General features: G+C 38.4%; 1 protein-coding gene across 4 annotated transcripts in view; it reads left to right on the top strand.

Annotated features, from left to right (window-relative positions):
• DMD (dystrophin) overlaps window positions 1–22764 on the top strand; it is a 1279927-nt gene that overhangs the window by 480626 nt on the left and 776537 nt on the right. For all 4 annotated transcript variants that reach the window (XM_063126497.1, XM_063126496.1, XM_063126495.1 and 1 more), the window contains exons 12-15: window positions 931–1081; window positions 10500–10619; window positions 14292–14393; window positions 14478–14585. In XM_063126497.1, coding sequence (XP_062982567.1) covers window positions 931–1081; window positions 10500–10619; window positions 14292–14393; window positions 14478–14585 — 481 coding nt within the window. The remainder of the gene's footprint in view (window positions 1–930; window positions 1082–10499; window positions 10620–14291; window positions 14394–14477; window positions 14586–22764) is intronic.

Below are 22764 nucleotides of genomic sequence, written 5' to 3'. Positions count from 1 at the left end.
CATCTTCGGCGTGCAATTTCTCTTGAGTGTGGCATCGGGATGACTGATGAATAATCTCTTTCCCCTATGAATAGCCACTCATAGTTGTCTCTTATGGATAGTTTCCATTCCTGTTGGTGTAGAACAGAAATTACGCAGGGGTGCACAGCCTTGTAATTTCATTCCTATACTGTCCAATAGGCAACACTCTCTGTGGAGTTCAGAAAAATCACAACCCCAAAAATATAAAATCTTTAACATGCAAAATTTTAAAACCATTTAAAACAGCTAAAATAGTTACATTAAGATACTGGGACCTGATAAAATAATTGATATTATAGGTCCCATCATATGCCATCAGATGCCTGGGAAAAGAGGAAAGTGTTAACCTGACGCCAGAAAGAGGATAATGTTGGTACCGTAGGGCCACATGTGATGCTAACTTTGGAGTTAGGGACTGCACACATAGATACACACAGATCACACACACACACATCTCAGTGAGCTGCATGAGGATTTCTAGGGGAGGCAGTAGAGAGCATCCTCTCCAGTAATCACGATGCAGATCACCCCTTCCTTGCTGCTGGTGAGGATAAAGCATGGATTTCTGAGGGTGAGAAAGGAAAGTACTGGTAGAGGGAAATTTGGCAGTGGTTGTGTCATCAGGGCACCCTCCAGTACAGTATAGGTTTGGCGGAGTTATATTGTGACCCATGGAATAAAGCATCTTTTGGGGGGGGGTGTCCCCAGAAATCCAGGCAAAACTCCCCAAACTCGGCCTGCTCTCTTTAATTTAGTTTCTTTAATTGTGAACGTTTTCCTGGTCAAAATGTGGGCTGGTATGATTAACATGCATTTATTGCTTATGTTGCACAAGGGGCTGGTGTGTCTGATTCTACATCTGCCTGATTTAAACTCACTGCGGTTGTTATTATTTTTAATTGTTTACAGTTTACACCGAGTTCTAATGGACTTACAAAATCAGCAGCTAAGTCAACTGTCTGACTGGTTAGCTAAAACAGAAGAAAGAACTGAAAGAATAGAATCAGAACCCTTGGGGCCTGATCTGGAGGACTTAAAACGGCAGGTGGAAGAACACAAGGTAAACTGTAATGTATTACCTGAGTCCATTTGTTTCCAGGGTCCATATAGATAAAGGGCTTGTATTCCTTTTTGAGAAAATGTCACCATAGTACTATATTATATGGTGGGGGGAATGAATCTATTAATATATGCAAATCTAGATGAAAATCTTTTGAATTTCCTATTAATAAGACCAAGATTGCTGCCTTTTTCTTTCACACCATCATTATTCGCAGAACTAAAAAGTGGGCTGGGATGGTAAGGGAAAGGGGAATTGCAATATGCTATTTACTGTGAAATACAATAATAACATTTCAGATTTTATTATTCCCAGGTTTTTTTCTTTTGCTATCTTGTGCTTTCCTTCTAGAGTACTCTAGTAGCAAATCGACACAATTAGTTATTATAATTGGGATTTCTAATCTCATTAGCAGTGCTGGGACTCTGAGCATGCAGCCCCCAAGCACTGTAAAGTATTCAAACTGAGTGCCTGCCTTTGTATGGGAAAAGATGTGGAATGTTTTTGAAAAATGAATTTAATTATAAAAACAACAAGCTAGCACATAATGAACAAAAGAATTGGGTAAGACTGTTTTTGTTGTGCTCTGAGACATTTTCTGTTATAACTATGTAGACCTCTAAGAAGGCTTCTTCTAAATATGCAGAATTAAAGCTACAAGCCTACATCCAATTTGCAGGTCTGCTATTGGCTTTGGATAAAATGTCTAGGCAAAGTCATAAGTGAGAAATAAGGAATGGTGCTGACATAATATTAGCTGCCTATTTAAGTTAAAACATCAGGAGCATCAGGAGCAGGCTACCCTTCCCTCTTGTGTGTGAATTTTCCCTCCCATCCCCACTTTAACCTCATTAGTATTGTGTCTGCCTGACATTGACATCTGGATGACCACATATTCTCTCCACCCCTGGTTTAGTCTTTGTTTCAAAGACTAAATCAAGATAGCTTGATTCCTCCTGGTGTGAGGATAGATAACAAAATGCTAATAGACTGGTGACAAAATACATAACAAATAAATTTATTTATATTGCATTTTTATACCACCCAACATTGAATTAATTAAAATAGAATTATTATTATTATTATTATTATTATTATTATTATTATTATTAATAATAAAAATAAAGTAGTTGTGCAGTGTGGAATGTTAGACTTGAGCAGTATATTATTGCCTGCTGGTACAGCATATTGTTAATACATCTTAGTTCTGGACTTATCATATAGCAGCATATTAAGAAATCATTTGGTCTGGATACATTTGACTAACGCTTTTCTTGTTGGTGTTAGCCTTTGTTAGGGATGTGTGGAATCAGCAAAACTTGAGTTGCTAATGTTCTCAGAGTTCCATCTCCAAGCTCGTTCTAACTCAAGTCCATATCAGATTGCGAGCATTGTTTTCTTTCCCCCCCCACATGAAAATCTACGTATATCTCTTCTTGTGTATTTTTCCAAATGTACACGTCAATTGTGCACATCTTTGAAATGTACACATTCGTCTCCTATTGTATTTTTACTCATTTTCCCAAAGTACGCATTTTTCATCCACATTTTTCAAATGTACACATGCTGTTGATTGCATGTTGTTTTAGTCCGCAGATCACATTGCAAGCTCAGAAATGTATGGACTTCAACTACAGATTGCATCTAAGTCTGTTCAGTCCCAAAGGTGGGAACTGGGTAAATCCTGATCAAAATGAACTGAAACAATTTTCTCATACATCCCTAAACTTCCTTGACACAAAAATCTTACCCCATCAGGATTCAGCAGTTGAGGGAAGAGAGAAGTTAATTTCTTCAGTTTTCTTCCATATGTAGTAATACCCCACAGCATTATAAAATGCCTAGCAACTTAAGTCCTATACAGATGAACCCACACCCCTTCCATGCATTCAGTGTGACAGGGAGAAGGATTGTGCCTGCTAGTTATGACTGCCAACTTGATGTGCTCATTGGCCATATACCCCAGTGGCCAAACAGTTAGTGTTACATTGAAAGGGGAAATAGGTACATGTATGCACATAGGACTTATCTAGATTATCACTGTAATGAAAGGAAGGTCCCCTTTGTATGACAGATTCCTACTGGATTTAGCATGGACTCAAAATAAAACAAAAAGAGGCTCACCTGAGACAGAAGAGTTTAACCAGACTAAGAGTAGGGTGGTTATAACTGAAAGCGATATCATCTAAGCATGCATAACATAAAACCCAGTAACAGCTTAAAATAATAAAACTTAGCTGTGACTAGTTACTCATGCGAGGCCTCTTTCCACTTTCCTCCACTTTCAAGACGGGATATTGAGGTGGGCCCCCCAACTAAATACTCTTTTTCCTCCTCTCCTCCTCCTGGCCCCCTCCTCTGGCAACTACCTCTGTTTCACACCTCTCTTGGGCTCTGGGATGACTCAAGGCCCTTTGATAGATAAGAGGCGGCTTCCCGGCGCCAAGGCCAGGCTACCCATCTTTCCTCCCCCCCTCCAGATGGCTAGGCAAGGCCTTTTGTCATTAACACTTAGTGCATAATACTATCCTTTTAAAACTACCCTTCCCACTACATCACCCATGTCTTCTATCCAGAGCAGTCTACCGGACCTCCTTCACAATCACATGTGGAGGAACTCTGCTCATGTAAATCAATATACATGTAGACCCCTTTTCGTATAATGCTGTGTATCCTTCTAATATATCATTTTAAATGATATATTAAAAGGTCTTATGAATGAAAAAATGGTATATTGTCACCTTTGTTTTTCCCTGCATTTCTTTTTATTGTTTGTTCTATACTGATTCATTGTTTTTACTTCTTATCTACTTTGAGGCATTTGAGAGGATGCTGAAAATAAATCTCCAAATGAATAAACACTGAGGCCTTGCTTAATTGCTAGGGTTATTCAAAACTTATTAAATTCTCTATCAAAACCAAAAGTGACCATGCAGTTGGCATAAAAAGGGGCATAAAGAGCAATATGGAGACTCAGCTTTACTCCTTTTCCCACATCTCAGAATAGTTAACAATATGCCATGCTCAGTCATATTTATTTAAAGTAAGCAGACATAAACTAGCTGCTGCTGCTTTGTGATTCTGTGAGTGAACAGATATAATTCAAATTTCAGGACTACCATTCTAGCATATTTTATGGATATCACATTTATTTATTTTTAAAAAGAGATTTATTTATTTATTTATTTAATAAATTTTTATACCGCCCAATAGCCGAAGCTCTCTGGGCGGTTCACAAAAATTCTACTTCAAACAAATAGCAAAGGTAGCAATAAAATCTAAGAACAAAAGAGGTGTGTTTTATAGAATCCCATTTCTATATAATGGGATTCTATATAATCCCATTATAAAGAAATGTTAATTTTTTGCTTTTATTTTCAGGTGAAAAGAATGTTAATGCACTTTTTACTTTTAATTGCAGTCTTCTGCCAAGAGACAGGATGACATATCATTTAAAAGGAAAATAATCATGTTAATTATTATTAAAATGGGTGTATGTTTTCAGCTGGGGAAGATTTTATTTAATCTTTGAACGTATTCACCTCTCATGCATACTGATTCCACAGTTAATAGGTATTCTAAGTTTATTAATATTATTGCACCTTTTTTGTGCAAAGACGGGTAATAGAGAAGATTAGCAACCTTTAGTAAGGAGTGAGCAGAACAATATTATTATTATTATTATTATTATTATTATTATTATTATTATTATTTATTTATTTATTTATATAGCACCATCAATGTACATATGGTATCATTCAGCTGTGGGGGCCAGACACCTGACATGGAGGTCTCATCCAGATTTTGTTTTGTAAGGAGACAGACAGTTCGCCCTATGCAAGCCTTTTACGTGTGTGTAGAATCAACTTGCTAGGGGAAAGAGTAGAGACAAGCGCACCAGCTTCATCCTCCTTTTATTGTTGTCTTTGTTGTTCTCCGTGAGTTAGAGGGGCAACCTCTGCAGTGGGGAGTTTCTGTGTTCATGGAGGCTCCACACTTGATTTAGAACCCTGCAAATTTGAGGGCTCTAAATTTATTTAGTTTTATTTATTACATTTTTATACTGCCCATCAGCCGATCTCTGGGCAGTGCACGATTAAAAACCATAAAATATAACATATAAATTTAAAACGTTAAAAAGTTTAAAAGGCAATATAAAACCAGCTACCTTAAAAACCAGGGAAAGCCTGTATAAAACGGTATATCTTCAGGAGGCGTTTCAAAGAAGTTATGTTTTCTGCCTCCCAAACCACACGAGGGAGGGTCCTCTAGAGGGCGGGGGCTGCACAGAGAAGGCCTGCCACCGAGGTTCTTCATGGCAGCATTCCGTTCATCTCAGAATGGCCAGTAGGAAACCCTATTGTGCAGGAAGCCTACACTTTTGTGAATGGCCCAGAGAGCTTCAGCTATTGGGCGGTATAGAAATGCAGTAAATAAATAAATAAATGCAGGAAATGCTCCTCTCTGCAGAAATTATCCTTCCAACTCATGGAAGGTGACCAGTGTGGACCTAGCATCCTTATCCTCTCTCTTCCACTTTGCTTGTTAGTTTTGCACACAAGCAGAATGCCAAGATAGGACTAGTTGCAATCATAAAGTAAGAAATATTTGCCTTCTAAAACTTGGAATAGATTAAAATCCTGCTCGAGCAAATATGTACCTGTGCTGCAATTACTAGAACCAACACCCAAAATGGCTTGAGTCCAAGATACTTAAAGGACCGTCTCATCCCATACAAGCCTGCCCTGCTTCATAATCTGTTAGGAAGGCTCTTCTTTATATCCTGATGGTGGCTGAGACAAGACTAACTGAGAAGCCCAAATAGACCTTCTCTGTGGCATTGCTTAAATTCTGGACTCCTTTTCTCCCTGCTTAATTGATACCTTTATTCAGTGAACCCCCCCTTTTTGGGAATATTTTATCAGCTGCTAGCACTGGACAAATCTGTTCAAATTTCTGTAATATACACATTTCAAACACAAATTTATGTTACCCTATTTGCATTTTGTAAAATCTGGGCAAAACTTGATGCACATTTTTGTACATATGAAAATTCATACACACTTTTGTATGCATTTTTTCTATAATATATGCCCTTCTGTCCGTAATTTCCTCGAATGTATACATTATTGTGTGCATTTTTTGATTGTGGAACTACACTCAAAATTTATGAAACTGTGAAAGCCAAAGGATAATTGAATTCAAGTTGATACATTAATTTAAAAAGTGTGAATTAGGTCAGTTCATATTAAAATGCAAAACAAACACATTTCACTCCAATCTTCCTTCCAGTTTATATGTTAGTTCAGAAAGTGAAAATTAAACTGGTTTAGTGGTGGAAACTAATTTTGCCCCTATCAGCTTCAACTGTCTGTGCTTTTTACAGTTTATTTTTATTCTCGTATTCCTTTTTGGATTTTTTTTTTGTTTTAAATTTTTTATAAGTGTGTTGTGTATATACAGTAGATTGGGGGAAGGAATACAATGCCTGTTTGATGCAGTGATTTTTATCCTGCACCCCTGACCCTATTCTGCACCCTTGCCATTTCAATGGGGGGGGGGGGGAATCATTCAAAAGTAGCCTCTGAAACAGTGGCCCTTTCTACACCAAAGGATTATCCCAGGAAAATGGAGGGTTCATCCCTGTCAGCTCCCGGGATCCCCTATGTGTCATTTGCATGCACAGGGATGATCCCAAGACGATCCCTGAGAAAAAGGCAGGTGTAGAATTGGCCAGTGTGCAGTTGGTCACTAGAGTTTAGATCCCTGGATTTCTTTGGTTACTGGATCGGTGCCATTTCTGTTCAAAGAAAGATGTAAGTAAGCAATGCCTATTTCTCCCTGGATCTGTTATCTGTTCCCATCAACGTAATTATTTTCCTTCACTTCCCCTTGATGTGTTTTGTAACATTTTATTTTCTTCTTGGAAAGGATGATTAATTTTTTTGTCCTTGAAAGTAAATGTTGCATTAATGGTTACTTTTAGTCTGCATTATTTGCCTCATCTGACAATTTTACACTTGGCTCAATTCCTAATCTTTCATTTCTCTTTCTTAACCCAGATAGAGGAAACAAGCCACTAAAACAGTGATAATTCAGTTCAATAAACTGGGATCTGTCAGACAGTTCACTGCTGAGCCCAGCAATGCAACATTAGTTTTAACATTCCAATATTATAGAACACTGCAAGCGCAAGAGATCCTGCTGCCATCTTTGCACCTCCACCCATCCCTTGCCATCGTCATCTGGCTCTTCCATCACGCACACACACACCACCTCCATTGCTGTCGTCATTATTGTTTCTGTTGCAGGCCCAAATGCCTGGCTCTGAGGGGGTCCTTTCTCAAAGCCAGGCACTGTCTGGCTGGAGAGATGTCCCAGGAAATTGCCTCTGGTGCTGGTAGTGATGGAGCAAAAATCTGCTGGCGCCTGCAAGATCACTGGACACCCCTGCGTCCAACCCTCCTGGGCCCCAGCGAATGTGCCCAGTGGATTTTCGTCCCATGGTCCCTTTAATACTGCTATTACCACATTGGGGGGAAATACTCAATTTCCCCAAGGCTGGGGAAATTGCATTAGTACCCCACCCCATGCCGATGGGGGCCTTAAAGGCCCTATTAACAAGGCCTTTAAGCCCCCCATCAGCTGTGGGGGAGGGGAAGAGGTTTTCCCTTCTACTCTAATGGCAGCCTCTCCCCTCTCCCTCACCCTTTGGGACCTGAAAGGGCCTCTAAGAGGCCCTTTCAGGTCCCAGTGGGCTTAGGGGGCAGAGAGGTAAAGTGCACATCCAGGGCCTCTAGAAAGTGTGCAATTCCCCCAGCATGCTAAGGGTGTGCCAGGAGAATTGCTGATTTTCCAGAGGCCCTGCACTTACGCATCGCTGAGCACTCAACAGGGCCGGCTCAGCTGGAACAGGGCTGGCCAGGCAGCACTCGGAAAGCTTGTGGGCAGGGGCCCACTGAGAGCTTTCCATCCTCTTGCTGCAGCTGACCACCCAGCAGCTGCCCATCCTGTGTTAGCTCTTGCTAAACAGAGAGCCAGGTGGCTGCATGGAGGAGAGCGTCCTGGTAGATCTCCAGTCATTCAAGCCTATCTGTCTGTCAGTCTGAAAAGCCATACCAATCTTTCTATGCAGACATCTAGTACTGAGTGGGTAGGAGTTGCTAGAAGTTATTGGTTCTTCCAACACAGTCTAATTCGCTCAGGCCTTAGCTAGACCTAAGGTTTATCCCGGGATCGTCCCGGGGTCATCCCTGTTCATGTAAATGACACACAGGATATCCTGGGAGCAGGCAGGGACAACCCCGGGACGATCCCAGGATAGACTTTAAATCTAGCTAAGGCCTCTGTCTGATTCACATGTTCATATAACCAAATCCATCTTCAAATAAGCTCTGGGGTTATTTTAGCATATTAGTTTGTGTAACCAGAACATGTGCATATGTGATACTGATATTATAAACCATATTTCTTTAAGTGTCTGATATTAAGTTATTCTTTCTTTTTACTAAAGGATGATGCCATTAACTGTATTTCCTCAGCATGTAATAAATATAAATCTTTCCTACAGATTGAAATATGATACATTATATTCCAAAACAGTCCATTTGATGGCATATAATTTTGCATTGCATCCCAAACAAGCTGGTTTCTTTAGTATGTGTTGAATCTTGAGAAAGAACAAAAAGAATAAAAAAAAAGAAAATAATTCTTTTTGAGTTCCATTTTCCTCACCCAGCTGAAATAATTTCATATAGGACTGTCCATGCTGCTTCAACAAAAAATGACATCTGGATAGTTTCATTACAGCAGTCTTATTTCTGCTGTATGGTTTGAATTCCTCCGGTGTATTGCATCCATGATGAGCTGCTGTAGGGAAAAGGCCATATTTTCAGGTCCTGGCAGAATTTATTTTTTGATTATGCGTTAATGTACTATTTTTGGTGCTGTTCTTTTTACCAATACCAATGGGAAGATAATTCCTTTATGAAGCCGGTTGATGGCTCTGTTGTAACCTAGTTTGGTGGGGTAGGAAGTTTAAGGAGGGAGGTAGAACCATAAGAGCTTGCTCTGGAGACCTGTCATCTGCCTATGCAACTATTTCATAGTATCTCCTCCCAACATTACTACCATCACTGCTGGAAATGAGGCATTGTTGTTGTGACTCAGCTCCTTCCATCCTTACAAAATGGGTTGCTGTTCTGTGGATGCTGCCCACTGGCAGCTGTCAAATTGTACCAGCAGGTTGGAAACTCTCGATTTTAATGTCTGCATGTTAGTTCTCAGTTGGTTTAGAGATGAAGATTTGAGAAGGAAATAAGATGCTGTGAGTTCCCAAATGAGATGAGCTATATTGGTTTGGAATCTAAGTGTAAATGTTTTTGGCACTGGAAGCAAAAAAAATAAGTTTCCCTGAACTGATATTCCATCCCCGAATGACCTCCAAACCCTTGTAGTGAAAGGACCCTTTTTCAGTCTTTCTGAAGCCCCACCCGCTGCAATTGGTTAAAAGGTTTGAACAGTGGGAAACCTAACTTCCATCTCTCAATGGCTGCTTCTAAGAAATCAATGCAGGCTAGTTATTTATTACTAGTCATGAGCATTGAGAAAAACAATTTTGACTAGAGAATTATGCTTGGAAACTCTTTCAAATGTCATGTTATTAAAAGCACCCTGGCTCAAAATGCATCGGGACTTTGTAAGTTCTACTAAAAGAACTTATATTTCCATGTACCAAACTTTTTTGTGCACTCTTATATGGGTGGAATTATTTGTCCACTAATATAGTCATCAACATAAAATACAAAAAAACCCACTCAAGAATATGCTGTATTTTGAAAAGAGAGAAAAATTTTATTGTACAAGTAAAAGAACATAAAAGGCACATCATAGTTATTCCACAAAGAAACTGCACTTGTAAATATGCCCCATTGTCTAAACACAGTCATTATTGTAATTCTTACAATGCAATCCTATGAATTCTGAAAATAAGAACGATACCCTATTAATGCAGCAATGGGCAATGCTTAGCCTAAAGTCTAAACTCCCATCACTCCTAGCCACTATAACCAATGGTAGGGGGTCATGGGAGTTGTAGGCCAAAACATCTAGAGCAATACAAGTTTTCCACCTCTACCTTAATGACTACAGAAGGGACTCATATTCTGCAATGTTCTTTAAAGTTTAATTTGTGACTCCTCAGTTTTGCTGTGATATCTCAGTATGGTTTGGGTTGTTTTGGTCATAAATTCTTCAGAAAAGGCACACATTTCTGCCAGTTCTAATCACAATAAGTACTACTACAGTTGTTCTACTCAGTTCAGTTCATCATAGAGGTAAAACAAGCTGCCCTTGGGCTTAACTTTTAAGAACACTTAAATGACTGTGTTTTTGTTTTTGTTTTGTTTTTTCATTATAGGCCCTTCAAGAAGACTTAGAGCAGGAACAAGTCAAGGTTAATTCACTCACTCATATGGTTGTTGTAGTAGATGAAGCTAGTGGAGACAAGGCTACAGTTGTGTTAGAACATCAACTTCAGGTAATTATTGTATCGGTATATTTGTGGTAAAATATACCACACATTCTACAGGAAACATTTGTTACTAACATTTTGTATCTTGATTTTCAAACTACATAGAAATACTTTAGTCAAATATTTACATAATTTGTGTCATGAAGCAAAATAATATAAAGTAAATTGCCACCATCTTTTCTTATAGCAAGAACCTGAGTAGTATAAAATCCTTTTTTTAAAATACGCGTATAGCATGTTGATTGACTTACTGTGCCATGCGATTTCCCTCCATGCCTTGGGCATATTGTCGGGATGTCTCTTCGAATGAGAATTTGAAGAGTGAAAGAATAATATAAGTGAAGATCAAATTGGTCTGTCTAGAATTGCTGATGTTTCAGGGAGATCTCTCAAGCCAGTAAGAGTCTTGGGCTACTATCTATCTCCATCAGCACTACCCCAGGGAGAAAGTATCAAACAGTGCCACATCATTTTTCTTTGAACAGAGTATATGCCTGTCTACCTAATCTGGGAAGAATGCAGGCCCACCAAAAACGGTTCACATATTTGAGAATCTACCCATGTCCACATATCAGCAAGTTCCCAATTTGGAAATGCTGTTGGAAATGCTGTTGCCACTGGATTGCCAGGTGGCAGCTGAGGTCAGGTCTGCATGTCCAGTGTCAGTTGGTGCGCCAACTGCACCATGTTCTAGATAGGTCTGATCTGACCATGATCTCACACATGCCTTAGCTACATCAGGATTGGAGTATTGTACCATGCTTGCTTTAAATATAGTTACCATCTGGATAACCATCTGGAAACCCTAGCTTGTAAAAAATGCAGCATCTAGAGCAGGCTTCCCCAACCTCATGAACTCCAAATGTTTTGGGCTAGAAGTCCCAGCATTCTTGACCATTGGTCATGCTGGCTAGGGCTGATGGGAACGGAACATGTGGAGAATACCAGGTTGAAGAAGCCTGAGCTAGACTTTAAACTCCAGGTTTGGCTAACATTTAAGTCCCCCCACTTTTTTACCTACTAACTACTGGGCCATTTCCCAGGACAATACCAGATATATCATCTATGTAGAGGCCTACATTTCCTGAATTCCTAAAGGACTATATGATCCTGTTGGTCCACTGAGGTCAGGTCTGAGGTGTGATCCATGGGAGTTTGAGTAACTGCTTGTGCCTTTTGAACTCCATCCACCAACATGAATCACCACTTCCATGGGTTTTCACTACACTCTCCAAAATGCTTTAATTTTGTCTGGATGGCTTGATTTCTGAATTACATTAGCTGGCTCTTTCTTGTCTCTTTTTTGGTCTTCTTTTGAGGATTACTTTGGCAATTTTTATTGGCTGCTGACAGTGCTTGTTTTTTAGGGTTTTTTTTAATTAGGTTTTTTTCTGGTACTATTACTGTATAGTCAGCGGTCTTGAACAGTATAGCTTCTGGATCAGACATATAGGGTTAATAAATAAATAATGCTAGGGGGCAGCAAATATTTCCCCTCCAAAATCTAAATTGCACAAATATTCACTCCACTCCATTCCTGTTCACTGCCAGCATTTTCCCTAACTGCTGCTGCCTCGGCACCATTTTTCTCATCTAATTACTGAGCCATCTTCTTCCTGAAACAGTCATATGGGCAATACAAGCCAAGTAGGGATTGTACAGTGAATGGAATGATATTAGCATACTATGCATTTGATTATATTTAGCAATGCAGCATCACTGATGCAAATTGAACTGACTGATGTTGGGACAATCATTCCTGGATCACTACACAAGTGATCTCAATGAATCTGGAATTGTAGTGAACAGAGTGATTGGTTTTGGTGTGCCATGATGTCAAGTTTGGCCATTTTAGCCTGATGAAGCTGATTTAGTAACCATTGCCCTCACTCTGATAGGCAAACACTTTCAGTGTCTTTTGATGAAAATACTTGAGGAGAGATGCTCTTTGATGCTGCCAAAAAATGGTTGCAAAACACTCCTTCACATTCAACTAAGGCCCAATATTTCATTTTTCTAAAACCCGCCTTTAACAATTGTTACTCACAGTTGTAATTCTCTGTCAGGATAGTTATTCGATCATTCTAGTTGCCTCAACACTTGCATCTTGTCAAACAGTTGATCTATGATTCTCAAAGCTTGTAATTCTTGCTTCTCTTTGAAGTAATGTTAATTTCCAAATACACTTTTTCATCTTGTTTTGATTTGGTGTAGCATGTGAAACCTCTTCCAGCATGCAAATTGGGAAATATCATATCAAAGCAAGTGCAAGTCTAAGTGACCTTATATCATTTGACTTGGTGCTGGCTGCTAGATTAATGGAGAACACTTCTAAAGATAGATCACAGGGCTTGTAGGCAGAACTGTAGAGCTCTTACTGAAAATGTTAAGAACAATTTCCCCTTTAGGAACGGTCTCAAATACTTTTTCAGAGGGGATTGCAATATATAAACATAAATTTCCATATTTTAAAAAAAGCAGGGGCAAGGAAATGAATTTTAAAGGACAATAGTGTGCAACTTGAAGCATACCGTGCCATATTAGGTAGACATGCAAAATATGTACATCACTTGAGTTCTCCATGCTTGAATTCTCTATACTTGATTAGTGTACACTTGATTACTGATACCTGAACATATGAATTGAGCATGATGTAAAGTAGCAATTGAAAGTTTGTCAATGGTATTAGACCTTCCTTGGCCCAATCAAATGTTCAATTAATTGTTTGTCATGAAACAATGAACACACATCTGTGAACCAGCCCTTTATAGCCAGGGAAGACCTAAAAGAGCCTCGATGTGCTCAGCAGCCGCTGGCTAAAGGCTTCTGACAAGTGCTGTAAGCTGAAGAGCCCCATTCCATCCTTTCTTCAAATCACTGAACTCCCAAAGTGAAGGGGGGTCTTTGTTCAGTACCAGGGTGACAAGAAAGTCACAGCAATATCCTTCTTGTTGTCTTGTGTTTTTTCCAGTGCCAGACAGTGAGCTGGCAGGCAGCTGTGTAGTAATAGTGTTTGTCTGGCTATAGCATATTGTAGAATCAATAGCTGCTACAAGCAACTGGAGGCTTCTGAACACATGGCAGGTCTTTTTAGGCCCCTTATGTAAAGCAGATATCAGTATTCTCCTAATACTGCATTGAATTATAAACGTTTCTGGTATAAAAAATGAGAACTTGGTGTATAGTTTTAATCTAGTGAGTTATTAAGTTCCTCAATCACTAGCTGTACAGTTATTTGCAAATAGTCCATAGTTTGAAATTTTATAACATTTATAAAAAGAGGGTAAATTCAAAACATAGATACGATTAGTTAGCCTAAGTTTTCTTTTTTTTCCCCTTGAGGTTGTGAGCATTCTAGAGGGCATCAGCCATCATATTTTTTTGTATATAGTTTAATAGACTTATGGAGTGCTAGCCATACCTTAAATATTAAAATTGCTGTTCTTTATAATTTTATTACTTTATAATTGCAATTTTATTCTGTGCTTCATCAAACAGTAACATAATGAATTCAAGATCATCTTTGAAATATTTTATACTCTTGAACTGGGCCTTAAAATGTTAATATAAAGGTTACATCTTTTTCACAACAATATTCATTGTCAGATAAGAATATTTTGAATTTAAGTCAGTATTATCACATATTTACTAAGTTCTCACTATTTTTTTTTTTTTTAGCATTTAGGAAACCGCTGGGCAGCCATTTGCCGATGGACAGAAGACCGCTGGTTTCTTCTCCAAGATGTTCTTCGAAAATGGCTGCAATTTACTGATGAACAGGTGAGAAATATTTGCAGTACCAATTTGTTATTTCCTCCAAAAATCTTTTGTGTATGGTTTTACTAAACAATATTCTTTTTTTAGGGTCTTTTTGATGTATGGCTTACTGAAAAGGAGGATGCCGTGAACAATATTCATACCACTGATTTAAAAGATCAAAATGAAATGTTGGAAAATCTGCAGAAGTTGGCTGTAGGTGTTTTTCATTGTTTATTATTTTCAATGTTTGCATATTTATGTATTTCAAGTATTTTTGTCCCACCTTTCAGCATTATACTGAAAGCACCTCACAACAGCAATATATCCCAAAATAAAACAATGGGCAGTATCCAACAGGGTGCAACCAGTAATGTGAACTACTCTACTCTAAAGTAAACTACTCTAGCATAATGCCAATAACATTAACTGGCACGCTGATTTCCCTGGGAAATTGGCATGCCTGCTACAATTGGTGTTGTGCCTGAATAGTTTATGCTAGAACAATGTAATTTACATTAGCGCTTGCACCCTGTTGGATACTGCTAATTCAGGTATTTTTTAAAAAAGAACATAGCAAAACAATCACCAGGGAACACAGTCTCCAGTTATAAAGCATCAGCAGGATTAAATTAAGCAATCACACTAATGGATATTAAATGGTCAGCTGAGTAGAACTGTTTTTACCTGGTGCCTAATTACTAGGTGCCAGTCTAATGGATGTAATGAGGGAATTCCGCAAATGAGGAGCTACTACTATGAAAGCCATATCTCTGACAGCCACTCCACTCACCTCTGTTGTTGGACCGACAACTAATTTGGAAAGATTCATATGAGAAAAGGTAGTCCTGTAGATAACATTATTCTTTAAAATTATTTTTGGATTATACCCACCTTACTACAAAGTATTCAAGTCTGCTTACAATTTTACTATGAATAAAATAACACAGTATAAATGAACAAAATCCAAGAGTATAAGACAAAACAATAATATAACTAACAAAAACAGTTGAATACATTTTCAAAAATCAAACAACAGCTAGAGTGATTATAATCCTGGTTAATGGCAAAGACCTAAACAACCCTCTGAAATAAAATTGGTTTTACTGCCTGGCCAAAAGCAGAAAATGAAGGGGAAGTTGTTCCACATCTTTGTATGTTTTAATCTTACCCCTTTTTAAAAGAAAGAAGCTATTGTGGTCTGTGTGTCAGTAATGGTTTAATATTCCTAAGGCAAGCAATTTGTAGAAACTTTGCTAACTGCCGTTTTGTTCAAGATCTAGTAGTCATACTATATACATAACATCATATGACTATTAGCAGCCAAAGAACAGCCTTAGTTTGTTACTGTGATAGTGAAAGAGTTCATCTCAAAGTTAACAGTAATGTTCCTTGAAAAGTAACGTAATCATATGTCACTTTCGGCATTGACTGATATCTTTTGGAGACTACTTGAACTACCTGCCTGTTTGTGTTTTCTTTGGTTTGCAAAGTTCTTTTTAAACTCTGAATCAAGAGAATGCAGTAAGACAGTGGTCCCCAATTAGCTAAGTACTGCGGACCTCTTGTTTTTCAAATTCCAAGCCATGGACCCCCTACTTTTGAAAATTTTGTTATCTCTATGGTAGTTACCTATGCGAAGCAATTTTTTGGAGAAAATAAGGGGTAGCCACTAATAAGCAAAGGATTTTAGGTACACTAAAAACAGACCATAAAATTTGTGATATTATCACGCAAAAATGACAATGGTTTAGTTAGGAATATAAAGACGAATTTAATTTTACAATTGAAAAAATTATGACATGTCTAGCAGCTACTAAACCTGTGATGGGAGAAATCATGCCTCTTTTTGTCCCGAACAATCCCTTCCACATCTGGTTCAATATTTCCTACTTTTAATCTCAAATCTGGATCAACATCGAGCCGATTTCTATGCTTGTTCTTCATATAACAAAATGTCGAAAATGTTTGTTCACAAAGTTATGTGAAACAAAAGGGAACTAGATGTTTCAAAGCTTTTTCACCTAGCTTCTTATAATCAGGAAAAAAGTCACCTAGAATTAGTCCAGTCTATATTCTTTAAAAAATGATTTCAGTGAACCTTCACAAGTCATGTCAACAAGTGCATCTTGCTCTTCTGCAGATAGAGTTGTTAGTTGTACATCACCACATTCAAAAGGATTCATTATCCATGAGTTTTCAGGATTAGGTGCAGGGAAGTAATCTCTGAAGCTAGTTGCAGGTGCTCAGTGATGTTATATTTTACTTCTGGTAGGAATTCGTTGTCAGTGGACTCCAGAAATGAATGGTGAATATGTGAATGGTGCCTTGGAGCTCCTGGGTGGGTTATGCAGACCCCCAATTGGGAACCAGTGCAGTAAGAGATTAATTAAGACAAGACATCATATACTGGAGAACTTGTGAGAGAGTTTGTATATTTTTGAGGTTTAGATAGCTTCAAACTGCTTTTACTGAACAATTAATAAAGACTTCTAACACTCCCATCCTTCAATCTTCATGCCTATTATTTATTCATTAGACAATCTTATTCCAGCCCCTGTAGGCCCAAATACCCCTGGGCTGATATAATCTACTGCATTTATAATTCTCCTATATCTGAGAATTAGGAGCTATATGAATACTGCAAGACACTGAATAGTGACTATCTTCCTAGGGTTAAAATCCTTTAGTTAGTTGGGATGCCAAAGCATATTTGTTTCCCTCACCTTCTCTGATTTGTTTCAGATTCTAAATTAACATTTGCAGAGAAGCAGTAATCAAAGCTACATTCCCAAATACCTATTTTCTGCAATTTTATTCAAATTTAGATTTAGGGAACTTCAAAAGTAGTACAAAAAAACTGGTCAAGGAGAAATGCCACACACAACAAAAACAACTCAAAACCTGGGAAACCACACATTAAGTAAACATTGGTAAATGGCCAAGAGCTTGTTAGGAGATACAATTTGCTGTCTTTAAAGAGACAACTTGTCCTCCTACCAGTACCAAAGCAGCTGCTGAAATATGTGACCCCACAGACAAAGTTAGGTGGGTAGTTAGAGGCCTCTTTTGGTTATCTAACAGTGTAGTAAATATAGTTATTGTAGTTTTGCTCTATATCATAGAAATAAGAAAAATCACCGTGGCCTTGAATTTATACAAATTGTCTAAAATTATTATAGAAAGTTAGGTTAGTAATTTTCATACAATCAAACCTGAAAATGCCCATTTTGCTGTGAATAAATTGAGAAGATTATATATTTTAGAGACCTTGCCATTTGATTGTTCAAACTAATTAACAGGTACCTGACAGCTGGTTTAAAATTGCTGCTAAATGTCCCTGCTGACTCACACAGTGACTACAAATTTAATGTTCATTAAAATATGTCACAATTGGAGATCAAAAACTGTGACCATCTGTCAGCATAACCTTAAGCATACGTTGCTTTCGTTAAACTGTGCCCAACCCTATAACCTAAGTAAATTTCCATAGGCTAAAATATACACACATTCATATCAATCTTCAAAGGTGTAGATGAACAAAAATCCTAAGAAAGTGAAAAGGGCAAAAACTGGCAGACTTTGTAAACTGTGTCTCAGTGTTATTAAAGACTTTAATAATAATTTGTAAAGGGTCCACATGACATCTTTTTAGACTTCTACATCTTTTACTTTTACTAAAGCTTAGATGTTTAGAAAAAAATAAAAATGTAAAAAAGATGAAGAAATGTTGCAACTCCTTCCTCTCTAAAACGGAGAGAGCATAAACTAGAACCTCCTTGTGATTCCCTAGCTGTACATAGGTTCATTTGGTCTTCACCCAACTTTTTTAAGGAGGAAGAATCATGTAAAGTGGGTCTCCTTATGGTAAGGGCCCAGTTCACTCTGTAGGATATCTACAATGCAGACACACAGTGCTTTTCTACTGTGCTATTCAAACACTCCAGTGGAGTGACTGTATGAACCGATACATAATTTCCATTTCAACGGAATCACCATTGTACTTAGGAGTAAATTATTAACTTAACTAAATGCTATCTAACCCATTATATAGAACATCTGATCCTCACTTCCAATCCTTTTAGGATGTTTCAGGATGCTCATCAATTTCACCCTCTTGTCTTCTCTGTTTTGCAAAGTCTCTGCTTTTGACTTAGGACAAGCTTTTGCATAAGAGTTGGCCCAGAAATTACCACGTTTACTAAAATACACAGGACCACAGTGTTAGGTACATCATTCAAGTAGTGAGTGTTCTCATAAAGTACCCTGGAGGAATTAAAAGAGAAGAGATTGGAACTTTTTATTTTAAGGAGTTTTATTGTGAAAGTACAGGTTAATTATGGAAGGCTGCTACAGAGAATGGAGCGGAAGAGAGAGAGAGTGAGAAGATAGGTGAGCCCAAAGCAGCAGCAGCATTGTGCTTCAGCATATTGGAGACAAGGAGAGAAGAGTAGTAAAATCTAGAAAAATGTCAAAGGAAAGTGGGAGATAGCAAGTTATATCTTTCCTTCCCTATGATCTGTCCCAAAATATGTCCGAGGAGGGGCAGCGAGAGTCCTTAGTGTAAACATGCAAATGAGTTGGTTTTCTCTGGCAAAACCCTATACTCCAAAATGCTGAACAATCTTTCTCACCAGTTTCCTATAAACATTGAAAAGTACCTGGAACAAGATGAAACTTGTAGTACTCCAGGCCAAAGGCCCAGGGGTACTAGCAACCATCAGCCAACGCTATCCTCTAGAATCAATATGTCAGATTTTATTATTTATTATTAACTTTTATATACCACTTTATTTGCTAAAAAGCCATCAAGGCAGTGTACAACAATTTAAAACAATAAAACATTAAACATTAAAATATCTACATAATTTAATAGGCTAAATTAAGAATGCCTTCACACCCTTTCTAAAAGCCAAGAGAATGGAGGCCAATCATAGCTCTTGGCAGCTTGGGAGTAACACAGAAGGAAGCATTGTTCCCACTCCTATCCATAACTCTAGGTCTATAATCAGCATTCCTTCCTGTATCTAAATATTATGTCCCGTGTAGGTGAAAACTCTTGATTCAAAACCTTTTTCCTGTTAACTTTGTTTAACTCATTAGTTGACCACTAGTATCAAGTTACTATTGACTAACATAATTTGCTTTCTATTTCCTACCTATTCTGAGACTGAGCAGTGTAAAGAGTTTGTAGAGGAATACACAGCATTGTACTTTAGGGTTTTTCTAATTGGCTGTGATTTAATGCTAAGGGTGTTAGGAACATCTAAACAGCCTGGACTTTGTTTGAGACTATGAGAGGCCTATAGCTTTCTTTCTTAATAAATTTCATGATAACTATTTGGAATAAGCATATACATCATATCATATACAATACCCCCCTTTTTGGGGGGGTCATAAAGCAATTTTAAGGCCAAAAATTAAAGCAGTGGAATAAATTTTCTAGATAAAATAATATCTAGAGCATTATGCTTAAATTGTTGATAGTTGTGTACATTACAATTTACATTGTATTTCTTGTGATTTGTACTAGTTGGGTTGCATTTTAATGTATTTATTGAACTGATACTTTTGGGGGCTAGGTTATTACCAAAACAACCAGTAGCCACCCCACCCAACCCCCTTATAATAACAAGGGTGGAATAAAGTAACACATACTTTATTCCATATTAGCATTTAAAAGTTTGTTTCATTTGTCTTTCAGATCTCTTTTGGGACCCAATTAGTTTAAAGGTCATGTAGGAAAAGCTGCTTTAGAGCTTGCTGCTTTGCATGTAGATTAGTGAGGTGCTTGCATTAACTTATTCTTTAATATTAGTGGTACTATGCACTATTTAGCTGTCATACATTTATACATAAAAACATGTTGGTCATAACTTCTAATTATCTCTAACAACATTCTTCTTTATGCCTTATGCTAAAGTTAAATCATTCATAGTTTGCTACTTCAATATGGACTCCCAAGTTCATTTGGCATTTATACGAAAAAATATATTTAAGAGCCATGCGTATGAGCAGGAAGGGGCAAAGGGTTTGTGTGTCCAACTTCTTGGATAAACCATAATCCCTGGTTTTCCATCATAAAAAACAACCCACCATCAAGTCTCCAGCCCGAAGCAAAATGTAAAGCTACTATTACTTCTGCCCATTTCATTTGTAAGCAAAAATAGCCTGCTCCTGATTTTCAGAGTTTTTAGCCAATGAATGAAGTCATAAGAAATTTGACACATACACTGCCTGGAGAAGGAACTTCCTGGTTGAATGGTTGAACCCTTTTGAATGGCCTTTCCTAGTGGAAAGTGATTGCTGCCTCCAAAAACCAATTCAGACTTCCAGGATTTTAAAGTGGAATTTTGGTTGGTTCTAAGAAAGATATTGCCCAACTGTGGTTGTTGTTGTTGTTTATTCGTTCAGTCGCTTCCGACTCTTCGTGACTTCATGGACCAGCCCACGCCAGAGCTTTCTGTCGGCCGTCACCACCCCTAGCTCCCCCAAGGTCAAGTCTGTCACCTCCAGAATATCATCCATCCATCTTGCCCTTGGTCGGCCCCTCTTCCTTTTGCCTTCCACTTTCCCTAGCATCAGCATCTTCTCCAGGGTGTCCTGTCTTCTCATTATTTCTCCACAGTTTTGCCTTTAGTATCATTCCCTCAAGTGAGCAGTCTGGCTTTGTTTCCTGGAGTATGGACTGGTTTGATCTTCTTGCAGAATTTTCTCAGAATTTTCCTCCAACACCACAGTTCAAAAGCATCTATCTTCCTTCGCTCAGCCTTCCTTATGGTCCAGCTCTCGCAGTCATAGGTTACTACAGGGAATACAATTGCTTTAACTATGCGGACCTTTGTTGTCAGTGTGGTGTCTCTGCTCTTAACTATTTTATCAAGATTTGTCATTGCTCTCTTCCCAAGAAGTAAACATCTTCTGATTTCCTGGCTGCAGTCAGCATCTGCAGTAATCTTTGCACCCAGAAATACAAAGTCTGTCACTGCCTCCACGTTTTCTCCCTCTATTTGCCAGTTATCAATCAAGCTGGTTGCCATAATCTTGGTTTTTTTTAGGTTTAACTACAACCCAGCTTTTGCACTTTCTTCTTTCACCTTCATCATAAGGCTCCTCAGCTCCTCCTCGCTTTCAGCCATCAAAGTGGTATCATCTGTATATCTGAGATTGTTAATGTTTCTTCCTGCGATTTTAACTCCAGCCTTGGATTCATCAAGCCCAGCACGTCGCATGATGTGTTCTGCATACAAGTTGAATAGGTAAGGTGAGAATATACAACCCTGCCATACTCCTTTCCCAATCTTAAACCAGTCCGTTGTTCCGTGGTCTGTTCTTACCGTTGCTACTTGGACGTTATACAGATTCCTTAGGAGGCAGACAAGATGACTTGGTATCCCCATACCACCAAGCACTTGCCACAATTTGTTATGATCCACACAGTCAAAGGCTTTAGAATAGTCAATAAAACAGAAATAGATGTTTTTCTGGAACTCCCTGGCTTTCTCCATTATCCAGCGGATATTGGCAATTTGGTCTCTAGTTCCTCTGCCTTTTCTAAACCCAGCTTGTACATCTGGCAATTCTCGTTCCATGAATTGCTGGAGTCTAGCTTGCAGGATCTTGAGCATTACCTTACTGGCATGTGAAATAAGTGCCACTGTCCGATAGTTTGAACATTCTTTCTTGTTTCCCTTTTTTGGTATGGGGATATAAGTTTATTTTTTCCAGTCTGATGGCCATTCTTGTGTTTTCCAAATTTGCTGGCATATGGCATGCATCACCTTGACAGCATCATCTTGCAAGATTTTAAACAGTTCAGCTGGGATACTGTCGTCTCCTGCCTTGTTGTTAGCAACGCTTCTTAAGGCCCATTCAATCTCACTCTTCAGGATGTCTGGCTCTAACTCACTGACCACACTGTCTGACCTATCCCCAATATTATTATCCTTCCTATACAGATCTTCCATATATTCTTGCCACCTTTTCTTGATCTCTTCTGTTTCTGTTAGTTCCTTGCCATCTATGTTTTTGATCATACCCATTTTTTCCTGGAATTTACCTCCGATGTTTCTAATTTTCTGGAAGAGGTCTCTTGTCCTTCCTATTCTATTGTCTTCTTCCACTTCCGCGCATTGCTTGTTTAAAAATAATTCCTTATCTCTTCTGGCTAACCTCTGGAATTTTGCATTTAATTGGGCATATCTCCCCCTATCACTGTTGCCTTTTGCTTTCCTTCTTTCTTGGGCTACTTCCAGTGTCTCAGCAGACAGCCATCTTGCCTTCTTTGTTTTCTTTTTCTTTGGGACATTTTTTTGTTGCCGCCTCTTGGACAATGTTGCAAACTTCTGTCCATAGTTCTTCCCACAGTCAGCTCCAGGTCTTGCTTTTACCCTCT

The sequence above is a fragment of the Elgaria multicarinata genome, chromosome 5 (genome assembly GCF_023053635.1).
Source record: "Elgaria multicarinata webbii isolate HBS135686 ecotype San Diego chromosome 5, rElgMul1.1.pri, whole genome shotgun sequence".
In the NCBI taxonomy this organism is placed as follows: Eukaryota; Metazoa; Chordata; class Lepidosauria; order Squamata; family Anguidae; genus Elgaria; species Elgaria multicarinata.
The sequence above is the reverse complement of the archived record's forward strand: the minus strand, read 5'-3'. Positions and strand labels throughout refer to the sequence as shown.